This window comes from Motacilla alba, chromosome 11 (genome assembly GCF_015832195.1).
Source record: "Motacilla alba alba isolate MOTALB_02 chromosome 11, Motacilla_alba_V1.0_pri, whole genome shotgun sequence".
In the NCBI taxonomy this organism is placed as follows: Eukaryota; Metazoa; Chordata; class Aves; order Passeriformes; family Motacillidae; genus Motacilla; species Motacilla alba.
The window spans coordinates 14222957-14241922 of record NC_052026.1 but is presented as its reverse complement, the minus strand read 5'-3'; the positions used below and the strand labels follow the sequence as shown (position 1 = coordinate 14241922).

Here is an 18966-nt window from a genome sequence, read left to right as displayed (position 1 = left end):
CTTAGTCTCCCTGATCTAAAGCTATTTGCTCCTTGAGCCTGGTTAAGTTCCTTGAAACGTGTTCTTTGGATTTTGTCTGATTTGCTTGTGAAGGAAGAAGAACTATTTCACTCAGATGTGTGGAGGTGAGTTTGTCATCACATGGGAGGTCTCTTACATATCCTTTTTGTAGAACTCTTCTCCCAGTTAATTCAGCATATTCCACCTGACAGACCAATGGAGGCTGACAGAAAGCACTGGAGGTGCTGTATTTCACACTGTGCTGTTTCTTTTAAATGCATGTTGGGCACAGCTGGTCTTGCTTTTCCTCAGGTTCGGTGAATGAGAACCAGAGACCATCAAATTCCTATAACGGGGACCTGAATGGGCTGCTGGTGCCTGATCCCCTTGGGAGTGGAGATGGACCTGCTTTGGCCAAGCCAGTGCATCGCAGCATCTCTCTAGGAGCCCTGCAGGAGAAGCAAGTCATGTAAGTTTTGTCAAAGAAATGCTGAGAGTGGATAGAAAACAGCTCTGATGCGGTTCTGTTGAGCATGGAGATGCATGCTGGGAGTCTGGCAGTGGGTTTTATGTTCAGTTCAGGTGGCAGTTGTGAGCCAGTGCTCTTGGTTAGAGCTTTTGTAGCTTTTGTGAGGCTGATGCATGGAGTCTGCCATCCTTGCAGCTCAGGAACTGAAGAATATCTGCAGAGTTGTTCAGAGAAGGGAAACAGGACTGTTCGTGGTGAAAACTGCAGGTCAGAGTGAATGTAAATCATGAGGGCTCTGGTTGAAACTTGTGGTTCCCCTGTAGATGTCCAGCAGGACTCCTTCAGGGACCCAAGTCACCTGAGGTCTTGCAGAGCTCATGGAAGTAGCTTCTGCTTGGGTTCTCTGGTCATGGTTTTGAAAGAGGATGCCATGAAAACCACGAGCAGTGTGCACTTCTGTTGATGACGTTCAGCTGGTCGGTTTTGGTTTCTTCATACCTTCCAGTGCTGGGGATGTGAATTAATTGTAGGTCTGTGCTCAAGTGAAATGAACTCCAGGTTTTTAGGCTGAACAAAGCAGGTGTTTGACTCTCTCAAACCCGTGACACATGGGGAGGGGAAACTCATCTGAGAGAAGTTTGTCTTCACTTGTTCAGCTCAAGCTCTTAAATGCACAAATCCTGCTGTGTTGCTATTAAAATTATGAATTTAAATTAAAGTGTTGAGTATTCTGTTCCTGTGAGTCCTGTCTGAATTTCCCCCCTTTTTTCATTTTTTTAAAGCTGCCTTTCTGGTGATGACAGCTCCACATGCTTAGTGATATCAGCAAAAGACGTGGAGGTAGTGGCCAGCAGTGATTCCAGCATCACCAGTAAGGCCAGAGGGAGTAACAAGGTAAGGAGCAAGAGAAAGCATGGTCTGTCTCTTTCTTAGTCACATCAACTCATGCTTGAATATTTTTAAACAGAAATAAATATCATCTTTCTTGTGTCATAGGAGTTTGTAATGAGGTAGAAGTTTGTCAAAGACTTTAACAAGGAGAAAAAAGTTGGAGCAGTGTCTTGTAACTGATTGGTTCTGTTAGTCCAGAGTCTGGCCAAGTTATCTTCTCATTTTCAGAAGTTCATGATCTAAGCCGTAGGTTCCTGGGAAAGTGTTCTTTTTCCACAAACAGGATTTTTCTGCTGGTTGTTCCTCCCAGGGAGGGTTTCCCTGGCTGTTTTGCTGGCGTCAGTCCTGCTGAGAGCTCTGGCCAGCAGGTCAGAGCTGCAAGAACCAATATGCTGAAATTGGAGCTGGTGCTGAGCAGAGAACTAAGCCATGCTCAGAACAAATGCTGATGATTAGGAGAGAGACATCTGGTCTTGATCCATTCAGCCCCTTTCCACTTTGTTCCTTAATTTTCCATTTTGTGTTTTTCCATTTTCTGTTCCAGTTTGTTCCTTAGCAGGCAGCAAACTAAGGGACCACAAAGATGGTAAAGATGACTCCAAACATTTCTCATGTTTTGTTTTCTTTCTCCTGAGCAGGTGAAAATACAGCCTGTTGCTAGATATGACTGGGAGCAGAAGTACTATTATGGCAATCTGATAGCTGTCTCAAACTCTTACCTGGCTTATGCCATTAGAGGTGAGTTACCTTCTTGTCTTGGATGTGATTTGTATTCTTTTGCTCTGTGTATCATTAAGAAAGGCAAAGTTTGCATCAGAACAACATAGCTGGCACTAATTGAAACATACCTTGCAATACTCAGATCGGAGTGCTGTTGTAGAGAGAATATAAGCAATGGTGGAGAGAAGAGTTTGTTATGTGGGAGAGTTAGAAATAAAAGAGAAGGACTCAGTGGGGATGTAGGAAAAGCTGAAGGGCTGCATTGGCTTTACTGGAGAGCTGATGTTCATCTTTCTCCTTTAATTAAATATTTCTGCAGCAAACAAACTGCTCTGTAGCAAAGCACAGAAACAGCCCCATGGTAATTTGAGCAGATAAGTGTTTGTGATGGATTTGCTTGCATAAATTTAGACTTGAGTTTAAGGCTAAATTTTGAGGATCCAAGGAACAATGCAGATGCAGTGCCTTGTGCAATAGAGAGAGGAAAGCAGAACAACATAGGGAAAGATTGTTTCACAGCATATGGGAAAGAAAGTGGCAGGACGAGAGGAAACAGTCTCAAGTTGTGCCAGGGAAGGTTTAAATTAGATATTAGGAATTTTTTTTTTTCATGGAATGGATTCTAAAACACTGGAACTCCCCTGCCCAGGGAAGTGGTGAACTGACCATTCCTGGAAGTGTTCAAAAAACATGTAGATATGGCACTTGAGGACATGGTTTAGTGGTGAACACGAGGGTTGTGCTGGTTGGACCTGATGATCTTAAAGGTGTTTTCCAACCCTAAGAGTTCTATGAAATGAACACTTGGTTACCTACAGAGTCTCTTTCTGCTCTCATAGAAGCACAGAGTGTCTGTTTCTCTTTGTTCTTAGTTCTCACACCAGTTTATCTGGTCTTTGATGAAACCTGCTACTCTGCTCTTGTGTTTTTTCCTAGCTGAGGTTATTTTAGAGTAGCTTAAGGATGTCTCACCCTTTTAAAAGTATTTTAAAAGCTTGGGTGTAGTAATACTGTGAAGCTGAGTGGTTTGCTAGGGCTGGTGTGGGCATCAGGAAGTGGAAACACCATGATCTCTGTAAGACTGCCTGCTTTGTAATGATTGTTGTCTGTCTGAAAAGGGGAAGCTGGAAACTTTGCTTAGTGTGCTCATGTTCTGAAGCATCTTCTTTTCAGTCATGCAAGCCAAAATGCAGTGCTCTCTGCAGGGTGAATGTTCATGCCTTTTGCTTCTCCTTACAGAAGGTGTATCCAAGCTGTCTGCCTCTCAGTGACTCCTTTTCTCCAGTAACTGAAAATTAAACTGCTAATAAAATTAATTCACTGTCACTGGAGGTCAGCCTTGGAAGTGTGGCAAGTTCAGGATGAAGGTTTAGGCCTAGTGTTTAACTGCAGCATCTTTAATGAGGATAATTCTGGGAATTATGAGAAGTTCATGAGAGTTATGGGAAGTTTATGAGAATGATGCAGAGAAACCACAGACATAAATGGTGACTTCTCCCTCTGTGTGTCCCACAGCTGCCAGCAATGGCTCTGCCATGGTGCGGGTGTTGAGTGTCAGCACTGCTGAGCGGACCTTGCTGAAGGGATTCACAGGAGGCGTGGCAGACTTGGCCTTTGCTCACCTCAACTCCAACCAGCTGGCCTGCCTGGACGAGGCTGGCAACCTTTTTGTCTGGCGCCTGGCCATGGATAAAGAAAAAATCCAGTATCTTGTCCAAATACAACTCCTTATCAGCCTCTGTGTAATGATTAGATGAATGCAACCCCAACATTACCCTTTGATTTTGTAGCCTTTACAGAATAGCAGCTTGCAGGGGAAAGATTGATAGTTATGCCCCTTCCAGAGTATCAAATCTGTCAGCTTTTACCTGCATTCAGCACAATCATTACTTGATAGTGCATTGCTTGAAATTCTAGGGGCCCCTCAGTGCTCCTGGTCCAGGCAAAGTAGACAGTGAGAAGTGTCAGTCTGTAGCAGCTGGCCTTGAGTGTGGACAGTGTCACCTCAAGTGTGTGACAGAGGTTTGTCTTGTCTGGTTCTACCTCTTTTCCTCAGTTACTTCTCTAGGGAAGAGGATGTAATACATCCCATCCACTCACTATCTTCCTTCCAAACCTGTCATCCTTTTAGTGGCCCTGAAATTTATTTTCAGTGTTCATTACCCTAAATATTTTCCTTTTAATTGCTAGGAGTGATTGCTCAGTGCTTCTGGGAAACATGTGAGGTATGTCACCTCAGAGTGTAGCTTTTTAATTTTAATTGTGCACCATCATTTTAAAAGCATCTGGAGCAAAGGTGGTGGTAGTTGTTGAAGCCCTGATTTGTAGTGGTGCACTTGAGCACTCAGCTGGGGGCAGTGTGGTAGCTCTTCTGTCTTTCTGTGCTAGTGTTGCAATGCTAACAAATCATCTAATCATGAGCTGTCTGATGGATTGCACATTCAGACGTGGCTGTCTGCCCCTGTTGTGCTTATCCTGTCATTGCAGCCTGCAAGAGAAAATTGTGAGAACCTATAAACTTTTGTAAGCTGAAGCTCTTCTATCAGTGAAGAAACTCTAGCTTGTCTGCTTTCTCAGCAGAATCCCTTTACCTGCTTCCTTTTTGAATCGATGGCCCAAAAACCCTTGAGGTTTAACAGTATTAAAACAGCAGACCAAGCCTGAACAGCTTATTGCTGGGCGTTGGTAGCAGAGCCAGGATGTTACATTTCTTAACCCTGGTGATCAGAGAGGAGATCTTGGTTAACATCAAGCGACCTGACAACACCCCACTGAACACCTTCCGGAGAATCATCTGGTGCCCCTTCATCCCCGACGATAACGAGGAGAGTGGCGAGGAGGGAAGTCAGACCTTGGCCTTGCTGCATGAGGACAGGGTAAGGAAACTCTGCTTTGGAAACGTTGCCCTAATTTATCATTAGGAGAGAATTTAATGGAGGAAAGAGCTGAGTTTGCAATGAATATGGAAAGGCTGCTGTCTAGTCCGTGTTGGGGATCCTCCTGTAAGATGTTGGATTCCTCTCTTCCCAGGAGACATCATTCTCTGGGCCTCAGGAGGATGGAAAGGGAACTTCTGCTCACCATCAAATGCCAAGGACCACTTGAAACAGAGACATCACTTGTCTGTTCAGGCTGAGCCAGTACCCAAGGGAGGGGCTTGGTGGGCAGCAGCCACAAATGCCAAGAGCAATTCCCTGTGTTCCGTACAGTGCCAGGAAAGCACTGAATGGCCAAATTGTGTGGAAATGGGAAGGTGTATGTCACACACTTGCCACTGGGCTGGTGTATCAGGCCATAAGATAAGGATCTAGGAAGTTCTCTGGATCAAACCAGTGGTTAGAAAAATAAACCTGTGTGTCTGCATGTTTGTTTTCCAGGCAGAGGTGTGGGATTTGGACATCATCCGAACCAACAACAGCTCCTGGCCGGTGGAAGTGCCTGATATCAAAGAAGGCTTCATTGTGGTGAAAGGCCACAGCACGGTACAAACCTGGGTTGTTTGGGTTTTCTTTGGGTTATAGTGTCTCAGGAGCTGCAGTTCTTAGGACAGTTGGCTGTAAAAGAAACAGTTGTGAGGCAGTTATGATTGTAAAAGCCAGAAGAGCCCAAAATGAGCTCTGTTCATAACATGAATAACAGTAAGAGCAGTGGCAACAGAATCCTTTGTACTTGAATTTGCTGTCTGGAAAAGGTGATGGTTTATTATTACCAAGAAAGAGGGTGCTTGTCACTTGTTCTGTGAAGGGTTAAAAGGCTTAACGTTAGAAGCTACCAATTTCTGTTAGAAATCACACTGGCCTTCTCTACTATCAGATTGTTAGTCAAATTCTTGCTTGAAGATGGAGCCTTTTCTTCTTGTAAAGTAGGAAAAGCTATGAAATTAATTTTCTGTGTCTCTTTTCCCTCCTCTGTGTAGTGCCTGAGCGAGGGAGCACTTTCTCCAGATGGAACTGTGTTGGCCACAGCAAGCCATGATGGTTTTGTAAAATTCTGGCAGATCTATATTGAGGGACAGGATGAGCCAAGGTAACTGGAGAACTGGGAAATGAAGGATCTTGGAACAGAGAGCAACATTTTCTCTGGGAGAATTTCCTTGATACAGAATTGTCTGTGATGGTCATTGTCAGGACATTATAAAGATACAGCATAAGTGTTTGTCATTTGTTGCTGAAAAATTGCATCCCTGAATATCACAGGCTTATGGAAAAAGCAGAGAGCTGTGTCTGGAAAGAGGAGTTCTGTGCTTTGCACAAGCTGTAGTCAAACTCTTTTGCACTGTCTGTGTAAATGCAGGAAGCTGCTCTGAGCTGTTCTTCTCAATGTTGACTTCTTTTTGCATTGTATTTTTGTTAAGACACCAGACCAAATGGCAACATGGGATTTTATTTATTTGTTGGTAACAATATTTGCCTGTGTGATCTCCTTATTTTATATAAGGAGAGCTACAAGTCAGTGCTTTGTGGCTTCTGGACAAGGAGTTGTGTGTTCAGCATCCTCCTCATTTCCCACTGCCTTCACACTTGGGTGTTTTCTTTGATTTATTCCTAGGTGTCTTCATGAGTGGAAACCCCATGATGGTAGACCTCTTTCCTGCCTGCTCTTTTGTGACAACCATAAAAAACAAGACCCAGAGTAAGTCCCCAATCCTGAGCTTGAAGTATTAAAGTTCAGCATTGTTTTCTAGCTCTGCCTTGCCTTGAAAGTTCCTTGTAACTGACTCATACTTTAAAATTTTGGCTTTGTAGCAGGAACAAGTCTTTAGTCAGTTTTCTAATCATGGAGAAATAAATAGGACTCTGAAGCACAAACTAAAGTGACCTTAATCATAGTGCCAGTTCTAAATTGAGGAGTCCTCTCAGGTGTGTGGTATGGTCAGTCTTAAATGGGCTGTTAGTCCTCCAGATTTCATCTGCCCATTGCTGAAAATACAGTTTTTATTGTTATTGTTTCTTCAGTTGTGGCCTTCAGGTTTCTGAGAGGTGTAGTGGTTTCTAGTCTGCCTCAGAGCAGAAATTTTCTGGGAACTTTAGGACATGGTTGGGCAAAATCAGCCGTGGGCAGCTTGTGAGGAGCTTTTCTGGGAAAGACTGATCTTCTTTAAGAGAATTTGGATCTGTTGTGCCTGCAGAGTTCCCTTCTGGAGGTTTCTCATCACAGGAGCTGATCAGAACAGAGAGCTGAAGATGTGGTGCACGGTGTCTTGGACCTGTTTGCAGACTGTTCGGTACGTGTGCGTGGATGTCCCTGAAGAGTGGGATTTAAGAGTACTGAGTTTGCAAAGGTGATCCCTGATGTCCCATGGATTCTACTCCTTTGCCATTCCAACCTGTTGTTGGAAGCTCTCAGCTGTGTCAGACTGTCAGGTCAAGCTTAAGCACGGCTAGGAAAGTTTATACTTTTATTATTCGTGTTACCAAGATCTGTTTTCTTTGCCTTATTCTGTAAAGCACAGGCATAGCTGTAGCGTGAGGGGAGATTGCACAACAGAACTGCACATCTTGAGTGTTTTCTTCTCTAGAAATATTAGATATTCAATAACCAATCTAGGATCTTTTCCTATTAGTGCTTTTTCTGTTTAAATTTTGAGAAGCTGCCGTGCTGATAGAGCTTAAGAAATTATCCAAGGCTTAAATGTTGAGCTGTCTAGGTCCAGAAATTGAAATTGTGCTTTAATCCATCCCTTGACTCAGCTTAGGTTCCCTAATTATATTTTTCTGAGGGTGGATCATGGCCTCTCTCACCACAAACATGCTTAAGGCCACTTCAGATTTTCCCTCTTTAAATGAGAAGAAGTGACACAGAGCTGAGTGCTGCTTTTTCCACCTCACACTACAGAACATCTAAAACTTGTGGAAGGGTTACTTTGATTTGGTGAATTTTTGGTTTTAAATCTGCAGCATTGACTCTTGTACTCCTATGAATGTGGAACATGATGAGTAATGACTAAGAGTCACCTTACATTTCAGTGTTCAAAATCCATAACTTGATCCTCTCGTGCCATCTCCCAGCTGCTTTCTTAGCTGATGTCAGCATTGATTTCTGCAAAGGAGTTTTTGTTCTAGAGGGTGGTTGCACTGTAATGGGGCTGTAAACTCCTTAAGGTTCCGTGGGAGTTTTGGTAATTAGTGCAGTTTCATAGCAATCATGCTGGTTGGGCTAATCCACCTTGCTGTCTGCACCCCCTCCCTCTTATTTGTATATGTAGCTTTTCTCCTGACATCTTCAGCTCCATGAGTATTCTTCCCAGCCTGAAAGTCTGCCTGGACCTCTCTGCTGAATATCTGATACTGAGTGATGTGCAGAGAAAAGTAAGTAGTTCATTTTGTTGCTGCCTGTGGGAAATGGTGGTTGAAGCAGAAGTGGCCTTGTGTGTGACTGGTTCTGCTGCCTAGGTCTGGGATTTGCATGTTAGCAGATAAAAATGCAGAAGTTGACTCAGCAATTTCAGTGTTCAATGAAAAAGGGCAGCAATTCAGCTGAGTAGTCCTGAGGAGCCTTAAGGATTATTTCTCACCCTTTGTAAAGCTCTCATCTGGAGATACTTGTGTCTGGCATGGTAGGATTGAGTTCTTGATCAGCCTTGATTTGCTTAAGAGCATGGTGCTTGTGGTTCCCTTGAGTGTTCCATTTCAAATTTCAAGATCCAGGCTTTATTCCTCACGTTATTTCCCTTGTTCCCAGTCTGGTTTGGATGCTCAGCTCTGTAGTCCTCACACATGTGCATGGTCTGCTCTGAAAGCTCTGATTTACCATTTCCAGGTCTTGTATGTGATGGAGTTGATGCAGAACCAAGAGGAGGGCAAGGCTTACTTCAGCTCCATCTCAGAGTTCCTCCTTACCCACCCAGTGCTGAGCTTTGGCATCCAGGCCGTGAGCCGCTGCCGGCTCCGGCACACCGAGGTGCTCCCAGCAGAAGAGGAAAATGACAACTTGAGTATAGGTGGGTGACAAAATTTGGCTGCTGTGTGGTCAGGATTTCTTTCCTGGCTTGTTCTGACTTTCTTGTGAAAGGCTGGTCACTTCTCCCAAATAACAAGACAAGAGGCAACAGCCTCAGGTTGCGCCCAGTGAGGTTTAGATTGGGTGTTAGGAAAAATTTCTTCACCAGGCTTAAGCTGGGTTGTCAAGCATTGCAACACAGGATTCAAGGTGTGGCCTGGTCACTGCCCTGGTCCTGCTGGTCACACTGTTGCTGAAACAGGCCAGGATGCCAATAGCCTTCTTGGCCACCTTGGCACATGCTGGCTCATTTTAAGCTGCTCTCAAGCAGCCCCCACAGGCCCTTTCCCACTGGGCAGCTTTGCAGCCACTCTGCTCAGCCCGTGGTGCTGCAGGGGTTGTTGTGGCCCAAGCACAGGACCTGGCACTTGGCCTTGTTGAACCTCAAACAATTGGCCTCAGCCCATCAGTCCAGCCTGTCCAGACCCCTCTGTAGGCCCTTCCTCCCTTCCAGCACATCAACACTCCTGCCTAAAATGGTGCACAGCATCCTCAGCCAGTCAAGGGAGGGGATTGTCTTGCTCTGCTCTGCAGTGGTGCAGCCTTGAGTCCCACATGCAGTTTTGGGCACTACAATTTAAAAAAGACACTGAGCTGTTAGAGAGTGTCCAAAAGAGGAAGAGGGCCATGAGTATGGTGAAGCAAAGCTGTATGGAGAGTGGCTGAGGTCACTTGGTCTGTTCAGCCTGGAGGAGATTGAGGGAAGACCTCATTGCAGTCTTCCAGCATCCTCATGAGGGGCAGGCATTGATCTTTTCAATCTCATGACCAGTGACAGGACTCAAGGAAATGGCATGAAGCTGAGTCAGTGGAGGTTTTTGTTGGATATCAGGAAAAAGTTTTTCATTCAGAGGGTTATTGGGCACAGGAACAGGTGCCCGGGGCAGTGGTTGTAGCAGTGAGCCTGTCTGAGTTCAAGAAGCATTTGGACAATTGTTCCAGGCACAGGCTGGACTCAATGATCATCATGAGTCCCTTCCCTCTCAGGATATTCTGTGATTCTGTGGAGTTGTCTGCAAACTTACTGAGAGTGCTCTTGATCCCCTCATCCAGATCGTTGATAAAGAAAATCTGTATCATTCTGGTTCTTTGCTGTCAGTTCATCCTGCTGTGATGCTTTTGTAGTGCTTTGTGTGTAATTTCCATGCAACTTCATATTTTACCTTTGTCTCCCTTCCAGAAGGTGCTCAGGGTTCTGGGGCTGTTGAATCAGCAGCAGGTGTGCTGATAAAACTCTTCTGTGTTCACACCAAGTGAGTATGTGTGTGCAGCTGTCTGTTGTTTGTCCTAACCCTGCACTGACCTGTAGAAATCTAAGTTCAGTTCTTTTGCTCATAACAAAAGCTACTTGGCCCCATAGAAGTTTCTGGCTGTGCTGTGTATGGCCTTACCAGAAGATAGCCCTGAATGGTGTGACAAGCTTGTATTTCCATGGCGATGAGTGATTAGAGAGTTGTGCTCACACAAGTGCTGGGAAACATCTGGAATACCCTGGGTGGCAGAACTGGGTGACACGGCTGAGTGAGGATCAGCTTCTGTTGCTTCTGTGACAGGCAGAAAACACTGAAGCATTTTCCAAGGGAATTAGTTCAGTGAAGAGAAATCTTCTGAGCCTTAATGATGCCTTAAGTCTTCTGCTGGTGGTTCTTAAGCTGATCAGAGATGCTTGTTTTTTTTCTAGGGCCCTACAGGATGTGCAGATCAGATTCCAGCCTCTTCATAGCCCTGACACAAGTGCTTCCATGCCTGCCCATGGCTCTCATGAAGAATTTGGTGAGCGTGTGTGTTAAATTGGTCTCAGTGTTGCTGAGCCTTTAAAGGTTATGGGTGGGGAGAGCAGGAGGGTTTTGGGTATCTCTTTGTACTGCGGTGGTGTCATTGCATAAAGGGTTCTGAATATGGAGTAGCAGTGGAGCAGGAAGCTGGTTAGACCCTGGTTGTGAGTGTGGAGTTTGGGATGTGTTAGACCAGGAGTGCTAATGCTTTGTGCATGCTTGAGTTCACCTTCCTGGGTGATTTGGCACTTGTGAAAGAAACTTGAAGTTTGCCTCTTGTCAGGTGGAAGAGATCAGAGTGACAGCAGAGCTGTGGGAGTAGAAGGGGCTGGGCTGTCTGTGATGAGCTCTTTCAGCTCTTTCACCATTCTGGGATGTGGCAGTTCAACTGGCCTTGCTTTTAGGGAAGAAAGGAAGATTGGACATTTTATTATCAAAGCCTTATAAAATCCAGTCTGGCATACAAAGAGAAAGCATAACACAGGATTTGCTTTGCTCTAAGCTTTGATGGGGATCTTGCAGGGTTTTTGCTTGTTCTTTTTGGAATCAAGCATAGCATCCAATGGCACAAGTTTATACTTCGTGGAATTAGAGCTTTAGTTTTGGAGGGAAGTTCCAGACTGATTTGTACCTCTCCCTTGAAGCCTTTCCAGACCACATGGCTGATCTGAGCACGGAAGGGCTGGGATCTGAGAAGGAATCTGTGCACGGCTCCCAGCCGGACCTGCGGCGCATCGCCGATCTGCCGGTGCCAGCAGACTTCCTTTCTCTCTCCAGCGAGGCCAAACCCAAGCTGATGACTCCAGATGCATTCATGACACCAAGTACTTCTCTTCAACAGGTAATCAGAGATCAGCACTGTTACAGTGATGCAAGGGATGGGGGTGGATTTTGGTACTTCTGGACACACTTTCCAGCTCTAATGACTGTGATAAGCTCTGCTAGCTGAATGCAGAGCACACAGGAAACTCTGCGTGTATCCAGACCGAGCAGAGACCTGTTGGTACATCTGAAATGCTAAACTGGCCTAAGCTTGTGTTCCAAGTGCTGTGTTTAACTGCAAACCACTGATGTAGGTGTGCTTGGTAGAAATATGGGTTTGCTAAATAACTGTGTCTGAGCTGGGAGACTGCTCTTACTGGTTTACACATGTTGTTTGGGGATATGATACAACTGTAATGGAAGAAAATATGCCACCTCTGCACATCCTATCTGATGGGGTCCTGTGGGAATGCAGATCTAAAATGATCAGGTAGGTAGATGGGACTGTTCAGACTTGTGAGACCCCTCTGGAGTACCCTACCCTCTTCCATAAGCCCTCTGTCTCTGCACTGGTGAGGTCACTTTGGGAGCAGTTCCCCAATAAAAGCAGCCATATGATGAGGATGTTTTGAGATTTGCCTTTTTCCAGCACCTGAGCACCTTAGCAGAACAACCTAACCTGTGGAGGTGTTTTCTATTCCCTCTTCACCAAAGGCTCTCTAGGAGTCTTTCTTCCTCAGGTTGAGTTGTGTTGTTGCCCTCTGTGCCATCCTCTGCTGTGTGTTTCCTTGCAGATCGCCGTCTCTCCAGGCAGCAGTGTCAGTTCCCTGACTGCAGTCACAGCCATGAGCAGCACTTCTGTCACGGATGCCTCTCTGCCCAGGTGAATAGCACATGAGTTAAATAATGCAGCTTCAGCTGAACTGGCACAGGCCTTTGGGATAGCACAGAGCTGTAGCATGTCTTACAGGAGAGGAGATTGTAACCAGAGTTAGAAACTGGCCTGAGTCCCAATGTCCCTGTATAGGCAGCTGTTTGCATCCCTATTGCAGCTTGGAACATGTTTGTTGTCATCTAGGGGCCAACAAGAGTGTTTTAGGTGTGCCTCATAGGGATTCTGTTGTTGCAGCTCAGTTTTGTTGCTCTCCATGCTTTTCCCCAAGGGCCGTTGTTGTTTACAGGTAAGAGAACTCTGCAGCCACCAAGGACAGGGAGAGAATTAGGACTGGTAGGAAAATCTTACAGTGTGACAGTGGGTTGGCATAACAAGGGAGAACCTCACTTTTGGGAGTTGGGAAAAGGAGAGGGACCTATCTCATAGTGTTGTGTTTCTTCCTCTACTCTGTACAGTGTCCACTGGAGATACAATTGGTCCCTTCTCTCACTGACCCCTCAAATTAAAAAATATTGCAATGCCCCTTTTTTTTCTTTTTTTTTTTTTGTTTTTCTACCTGGTATCTCTGTGGGCTCTATGGGGACTAGAAGATGCAGGTGCTCATTGACAGGGAGTAGCTGACCATGGTGAAAAGAGCAAGGGCTCCTCCACTGACCTTTGTACCCCATCACTTCACCTTGAGTGTTTGATGCAGATCAATCATTTATTTGGGCTGCTTGATTTGCTGGTGTCTGTTTCTGCAGAGCTTCAGAAGACTTGACTGTGAGCCCCAAGATGCAGCTGGACACCAGCCTCACGCTGAGCAGCAGCAGCAGCAGTCTCCAGACCAGTCCTAGGAGTCACTCTGTTCTTATCCCAGGCCTCCCTGACAAGCTTACACCAAAGGCACCTGTTCCAGTAAGGCTCCAAATGCTGCTCCCTTCCTTCTCATGGGCCAAGAACCTCTCTGTGGGCCTCCACAAGCTGAAATTGCTCAGCCTGAAGAACAAAAGGCTCTGAGGAGCAGAGTGACCTTTTAGTACTTTAAAGAGTGACTTTTTACATGGGGAGACAGGGATGGGGCATGGGAGAATGATTTTAAAGTAGAAGAGGGGAGGTTTAGGTTAGGTGTTAGGAGGAAATTCTTTTTTCAGGGGGTGGTAAGGCACTGGCATAGACTTGCCAGGGAAGTTGTGGATGCTCCATCCCTGGAAGTGTTCAAGGGCAGATTGGATGGGGCTTTGAGCAACCTGGTCTAGTGGAAGGTGTCCCTGCCCATGGCAGTGGGGTTGGAACGAGATGAGCTTTAAGGTCCTTTCCAACCCAAGCCTTTCTAGGATTCTGTGAAATTACACTTATTTGGATGTTAGCAGGGACAGTGTGTGCCCTTTGGAAAACACAGCTGCTGGCTCAGATGTGCAGTCCAGTTTACTCAGCCACGTTGATGGAATTTGTCCTTATATAGAACAGCGTGTCTCTGAAAGAGAGATACAGCTACAGATAGCTGCAGTACAGCTAGAGACACAGCAGTAGAGACAGCTCTGGCTTGTGCTGTCACCATCCCACTGGCTGAAAGTGGTCAGCCTTTGTGTTAAGAGACAGTGCTACCTGGAAAGGCTTATTCCTGCTTGTTGGTCTGATGAGTGTGCAATCACGATTTCCTATCCCTAAATTTTAATTTCCAGGTGTAGTGTAAAACAGATCATGACCGAAGCTTGAAACTGAAACAAGTTTTCAGTCCAGGAGATGTTCAGTGTTAAAACTAATGTTATCCTTCAAAGAGGAGGGAGTCTGGAGCAGGGCAGGGAGGTAGAATTAGTGTTACATTTTCTTTTCAAAGTGAGTTCAAACTAGCATTGGCTTAAGTGTGTCGTTAGCCCAGCTGAGAGTCCACTGCAAGTGCTGGGACCGTTTTCCATCTGATGAAGGAGTGGGAGCCAAGGAATCTCATGAGGAAAGGATACAGCTTGCTGTTTCCAGAGGGCGTTAGTGTAAGACACCAGGGGTTCTTGGAGTGTCTCCACATTATCCTAAAGCCTCTTGTTTGATTTTTCTTTGTAGGTCGCACCAGGAAACTCCTCTCTAGCACTGGAACTGCAGGAAGTGGAGCCCTTGGTGGTGCCCCAGGCGTCTCCCACCCGTGAGCGCTCCCCAGATGTCATTTCCTCTGCTTCCACAGCCATGTCCCAGGATATCCCAGAGATTGCTTCCGAGACCCTGCAGCGCAGCTTTGCGGCGGCTCCGCCCGCGCTCCCTGGGGAGGTGCTGGAGCCCGGGCACCACGCAGACAGTATGGCCTCAGCTGCCTCTGCCTTGCACTTGCTGTCTCCCAGGAACCGCCACAACTCTGAGCACAGCCACCACTCTTTGGACATGCCTCCAGTGGAGGTGGACAGACTGAATGCTCCATCATTGCTGGAGACTGCTTTAACTCAGGAAAACGCATCTTCTGACAGTGTTGTGAGTCAGCCGTGGCCAGCGGCTCCTGACATAACCCGGGAAACCAGGAACAGCATGGCCGACAGGTAATCCCTTGGGTTTGTCTGGCACAGGGCAATTTGTTTCCATTGCCAAATTGGCAGCTTGCTGAAAAGCTCTTACGTTGTGATTAATCCAGAGCAGTTCTCCATCCCTCCTTCCCTTGAAGGATCTGATGAGTCAGCCTTCCTGAGTGCTGTGCCCTAAACTTCCTAGGCCATCTCTAACCTGATACCCTTTGCAGCATAAATGATCTCTGTTAAGAAGGTGAAAAGTCTTCTTTGTTGGCCTTCATGTTCGCATGGAGACTTAAGATTTTTTTTTGTGTGCTCTGGAAATCAAACCAGTACAAGCTACATTCTGTCCCAGGTGATGCAGGCTTTTATTGAATCAACTGACAAAATAACTGACAGGTTTGCTTGTATGTCTCTCTTCTAGGACTGGCTCTATGCAGCTACTGTTATAAATACACAAAGTACTTTAGCAGTCAGAAAATAAATGGCAGTGGAGCAGGAATGAAGGATGGTGCAGCATCACTTAGACTGCTTAGAAGGAGCAGTCTGTTATGCTGTACCAGTGCTGGGTTTCATCACAGAATTAGTGTCCCTCTCCTTTAGTAGGATGAGAACAGCAAGATGCATCTGGCATTTCCAGATTCCTCTTAGGCTAGGGCTACATGCACCATGTGAACCTGCAAACACCTTCCTTTTCAGCAGGACTGGAAGGCTGAGAGGGTCACTGTTGTCCCTCAGGTAATCCTGGACTGTTCACTCATTAGAGTTACAAAGAAAGGCCTCACCTTGTGCATCTGCAGCTAAGGGTGTTGTTTCAGGAAACAGTCCCATCTGATGCCTCTGGGAGGGCATTAAGACTGTTTCTACACAATATTTTTTCTTTTACTCATAATATGAACTTGAGAAACTACTTTTGTAGGAGTTTGCAACTCCCCTCAATCCCACTCTGTCTTTGAATTCTTCTGGATGTCTTATATCAGAATACCAGATCAGCTATCTCTGACTGTGAGATTTCACAAGTGCTCACTTCTGTGTAAAGTCCTTCCTGCAAGCTGCATTCAGGCAGACCTAATTGACAGCCTAAAAGCACGTGCAGTTTGCTCTCAAAATCATTGTGATACTCACACTGAATCCACTGTTACAATCCTGTCTGTTAGAGCTGACCCATCAAATTCACACACTTCCTCAGACACTTTAGGGAACTAAGAAGCACTGATGATTTTTGCTTCAGTGATCAGTATTAAATGAGGAAGAACAAACCCAAGGTGATGCTATTCATGGAAGTATAGTGTGCTGCCAGGTTTGAGTAGTGGCATACCTCTCTTGTATGAATGTCTGCTTGGAGATAGTTCTTGGAAATCTACTTCAAGCCTAGCTGAGCTGCTTCTCCCCTTTTGAGGCCCCAGAAGAGTGCATGGACAAGTTCAAGTGTTTAGTGCCTCTACACAACACTGCCTCTTCCTGCATCTGTGGGATCAGTGTGGGGTTGATTTTTGTTACAGACTTCCTGTCAGGATCTCTCATGAGACATGGAGAGAGTGACTGTCCAAACTGAAAGAGGCTTTTGTGATGATATTTTCTTTTTTCCCCTCTCTAGCCCAAGGGATGAGGTTGAAGAAAAGCACAAGAGCTCTTCCTACCATCGACACAGCTACCACCTTCTGCAGCATGACAGCCAGGATGCCAGTGCAGAACAAAGGTACCAGAGTGCTCAGCCCCTCTCTCACCCTGCATGGACTCAGCTCAGGCTGCATTTGTGCCTCTGTCCCCAGCCAGCCTTCATGTGAGGGGGGAATGTCTCTGCTTTCTCTCCTGACTTAATGTGGGTTTGCAGCCCAGCTTCCCTCATGTTCTGGTGACTTCTGCTCATCTCAAGATTGGCCTCTGGGCCCTCTCCAGTTTATTCTCTGTAGGGAAAGGTTTGATTGTGCTGCTTCTAAAAGCATGGACCAAGCTTGGTTTAATTACCAGTAAAAACCTTTTAAGGGATCAGTTTCCAAATATTGTGCCTTATATAAGGTAGCAAGGGTACCTCAGGAGTAAGTTTCTTGCTTCTGACAGCTTTCCTCCCTTGTAAGTCCCCCTGTGTGCACATTCTGTGTGCCTGACAAGCTCAGCCCTGTTTGACAGCTGAGGGTTGTCCACAATCCACACATAAATTCAGACTGAAACATGCAGCCTGTATTGGAGGCTGGTCAGCGGGAGAAAGTCTCCAAGGTACTGAGGATCACAGAGGTCTTAGGCTCACCTGATCCTCCTCTGTTCTTGCAATGTGTTCTGTCTCCAGTGCTTGCTGTCTGTAAAGCTGTAGGGATGTGCTGTGCTTGGCTTCCCTGCTAGGCCATGCTGGGCTCGTGTGCCAGGATTTGCAGCTAAACAGCCATCCTTCAGCCCCTGTCTGGGCCCTGCTGTCCCTAATGCAGGGACCCTCCAAGCTTTGCTGCACAGCACTGGAGCTCAGCTTGAGCAGACCTGGATCAAAGCAGAGCAGCCTGTTCTGAGCTCTGCAGAGGCCTTTATGAAAGGTTAAGTGGGGGTGTCTGTAGCTGACTCTGGCCGTGTGTGGATGAAGAGCTGTGTGAATCCATCCCCGCAGCCAAGGCTGACACAGTCCAGTGTTGTGAGTGATATCCTCTCCCTTGCTGTTCCTTCACAGTGACCACGATGATGAAGTTGCAAGCTTGGCTTCCACGTCAGGTGGATTTGGTGCCAAAGCATCTGCGCAGAGGCTGCCTGTGAAGGACTGGAAAGTCAAGGCATCCCCCCGGGCTTCCCCAAAGCTCAAGCGGAAGGGCAAGAAAGATGACGGGTACGCTGGGCTGGCCAGGGCACAGGAGGCTGCAGGGCCAGCTGGGCAGGGCCACAGCCTCTTGCAGCCCTTGGGTCTGAGGCAGCAGCCCTTGCCCCGTTTGCAAAGGGCAGGAGCCCCACAGAAGGCGTTGCTGGTTACTCAGACACTGACTGGCACTCGGGCGTGGGAATAGTTCTGCACTAACTCCAGCTGGGACTCAAATCCAAAATAGAGCCTGGGCTTGAGAGAAATGTGTGGGAGGTAAATTACACATTGTGAGGGGACACTGGGCCCTTTCACTGGGTTCAGTGAAGGCTTCATTGGAACTGTGAGTGTCACAATGGCCTGCCTTTTTAATTGATTTCTGAACAGCAGCACAGTGCCCTTGTTCAGCAATATCTGTCATTTGTTACCTTCTTGCTGCTTTTTTGTGTTTCTAAACATGCCTGTATCAATATCTTGTAAGTGAAAATTGGTGACTGGAAAGGTCTGCCCATGGCATGTTAGACCAATCTGTCTGCATCAGTGTGAGGAGAGCAGCAGAGCTTTGCACAGGGCTCTCTCCTCTTCTTGTGTTCCCACAGCTCCGTGATTTGGATCTCTGGCTGCGCAGATCACAACAAAGATGGGCTATGGCATTTAATTCTGGCTGTGGTCTTGCACAGTGACACCCAGAAGCTCTTGCCCTCTGAAATGACTTTCACTTTTTCTGTCTCAGTGCTTTTGAAGTTGCTGAGTGGATACTGTCTGGGAGCTAAAAGTGTTTACTTTTCTTCACTGATCTGTGACTTTGATGGAGACATGCAGTATTAGTGGATCAGTTCAGGGTTTTTCTCTATTCTGCTGCATGAGCTGGAGTGCATCACTAGTTTCTTCACCTTGAGAGTGGAATTGCACTAAATGATTTGTGCTCATTCATTCTAAATTTTAACAAATGAATACTTGTTTTTTGTTTGGGTCTTCCCTGGCTTCGAATTTGGACAAAACTGAAAAAACAGTGTGGAGTGCACTTTGTAATAGTCGTCATTAACACTTGGTTCAGGTCTCTTACCTGCAAAGGGACCAGTCTGTAAGGAATTTCAGGGTCTATGAACAGTGCAAATGATAGTGTCACAGTGCTGTAAGGACTGGGATTTCATCACCTTCCCATCATTCTCCATGTTACACAAGGCAAGCTGGAGTTAAGAGCTGGA

The 18966-nt window shown here is 46.2% G+C and overlaps 1 protein-coding gene across 1 annotated transcript in view; it reads left to right on the top strand.

The window, feature by feature from the left end:
* Nucleotides 1-18966, top strand: part of EDC4 (enhancer of mRNA decapping 4) — a 33481-nt gene that overhangs the window by 3848 nt on the left and 10667 nt on the right. Inside the window, exons 2-20 of the mRNA XM_038148228.1 lie at nucleotides 313-469; nucleotides 1252-1363; nucleotides 1999-2098; nucleotides 3596-3785; nucleotides 4809-4956; nucleotides 5458-5562; nucleotides 5997-6106; nucleotides 6629-6712; nucleotides 7209-7304; nucleotides 8286-8388; nucleotides 8840-9020; nucleotides 10260-10332; nucleotides 10761-10852; nucleotides 11499-11695; nucleotides 12411-12499; nucleotides 13255-13408; nucleotides 14552-15015; nucleotides 16580-16681; nucleotides 17639-17791. Coding sequence (XP_038004156.1) covers nucleotides 313-469; nucleotides 1252-1363; nucleotides 1999-2098; nucleotides 3596-3785; nucleotides 4809-4956; nucleotides 5458-5562; nucleotides 5997-6106; nucleotides 6629-6712; nucleotides 7209-7304; nucleotides 8286-8388; nucleotides 8840-9020; nucleotides 10260-10332; nucleotides 10761-10852; nucleotides 11499-11695; nucleotides 12411-12499; nucleotides 13255-13408; nucleotides 14552-15015; nucleotides 16580-16681; nucleotides 17639-17791 — 2710 coding nt within the window. The remainder of the gene's footprint in view (nucleotides 1-312; nucleotides 470-1251; nucleotides 1364-1998; nucleotides 2099-3595; nucleotides 3786-4808; nucleotides 4957-5457; nucleotides 5563-5996; nucleotides 6107-6628; nucleotides 6713-7208; nucleotides 7305-8285; nucleotides 8389-8839; nucleotides 9021-10259; nucleotides 10333-10760; nucleotides 10853-11498; nucleotides 11696-12410; nucleotides 12500-13254; nucleotides 13409-14551; nucleotides 15016-16579; nucleotides 16682-17638; nucleotides 17792-18966) is intronic.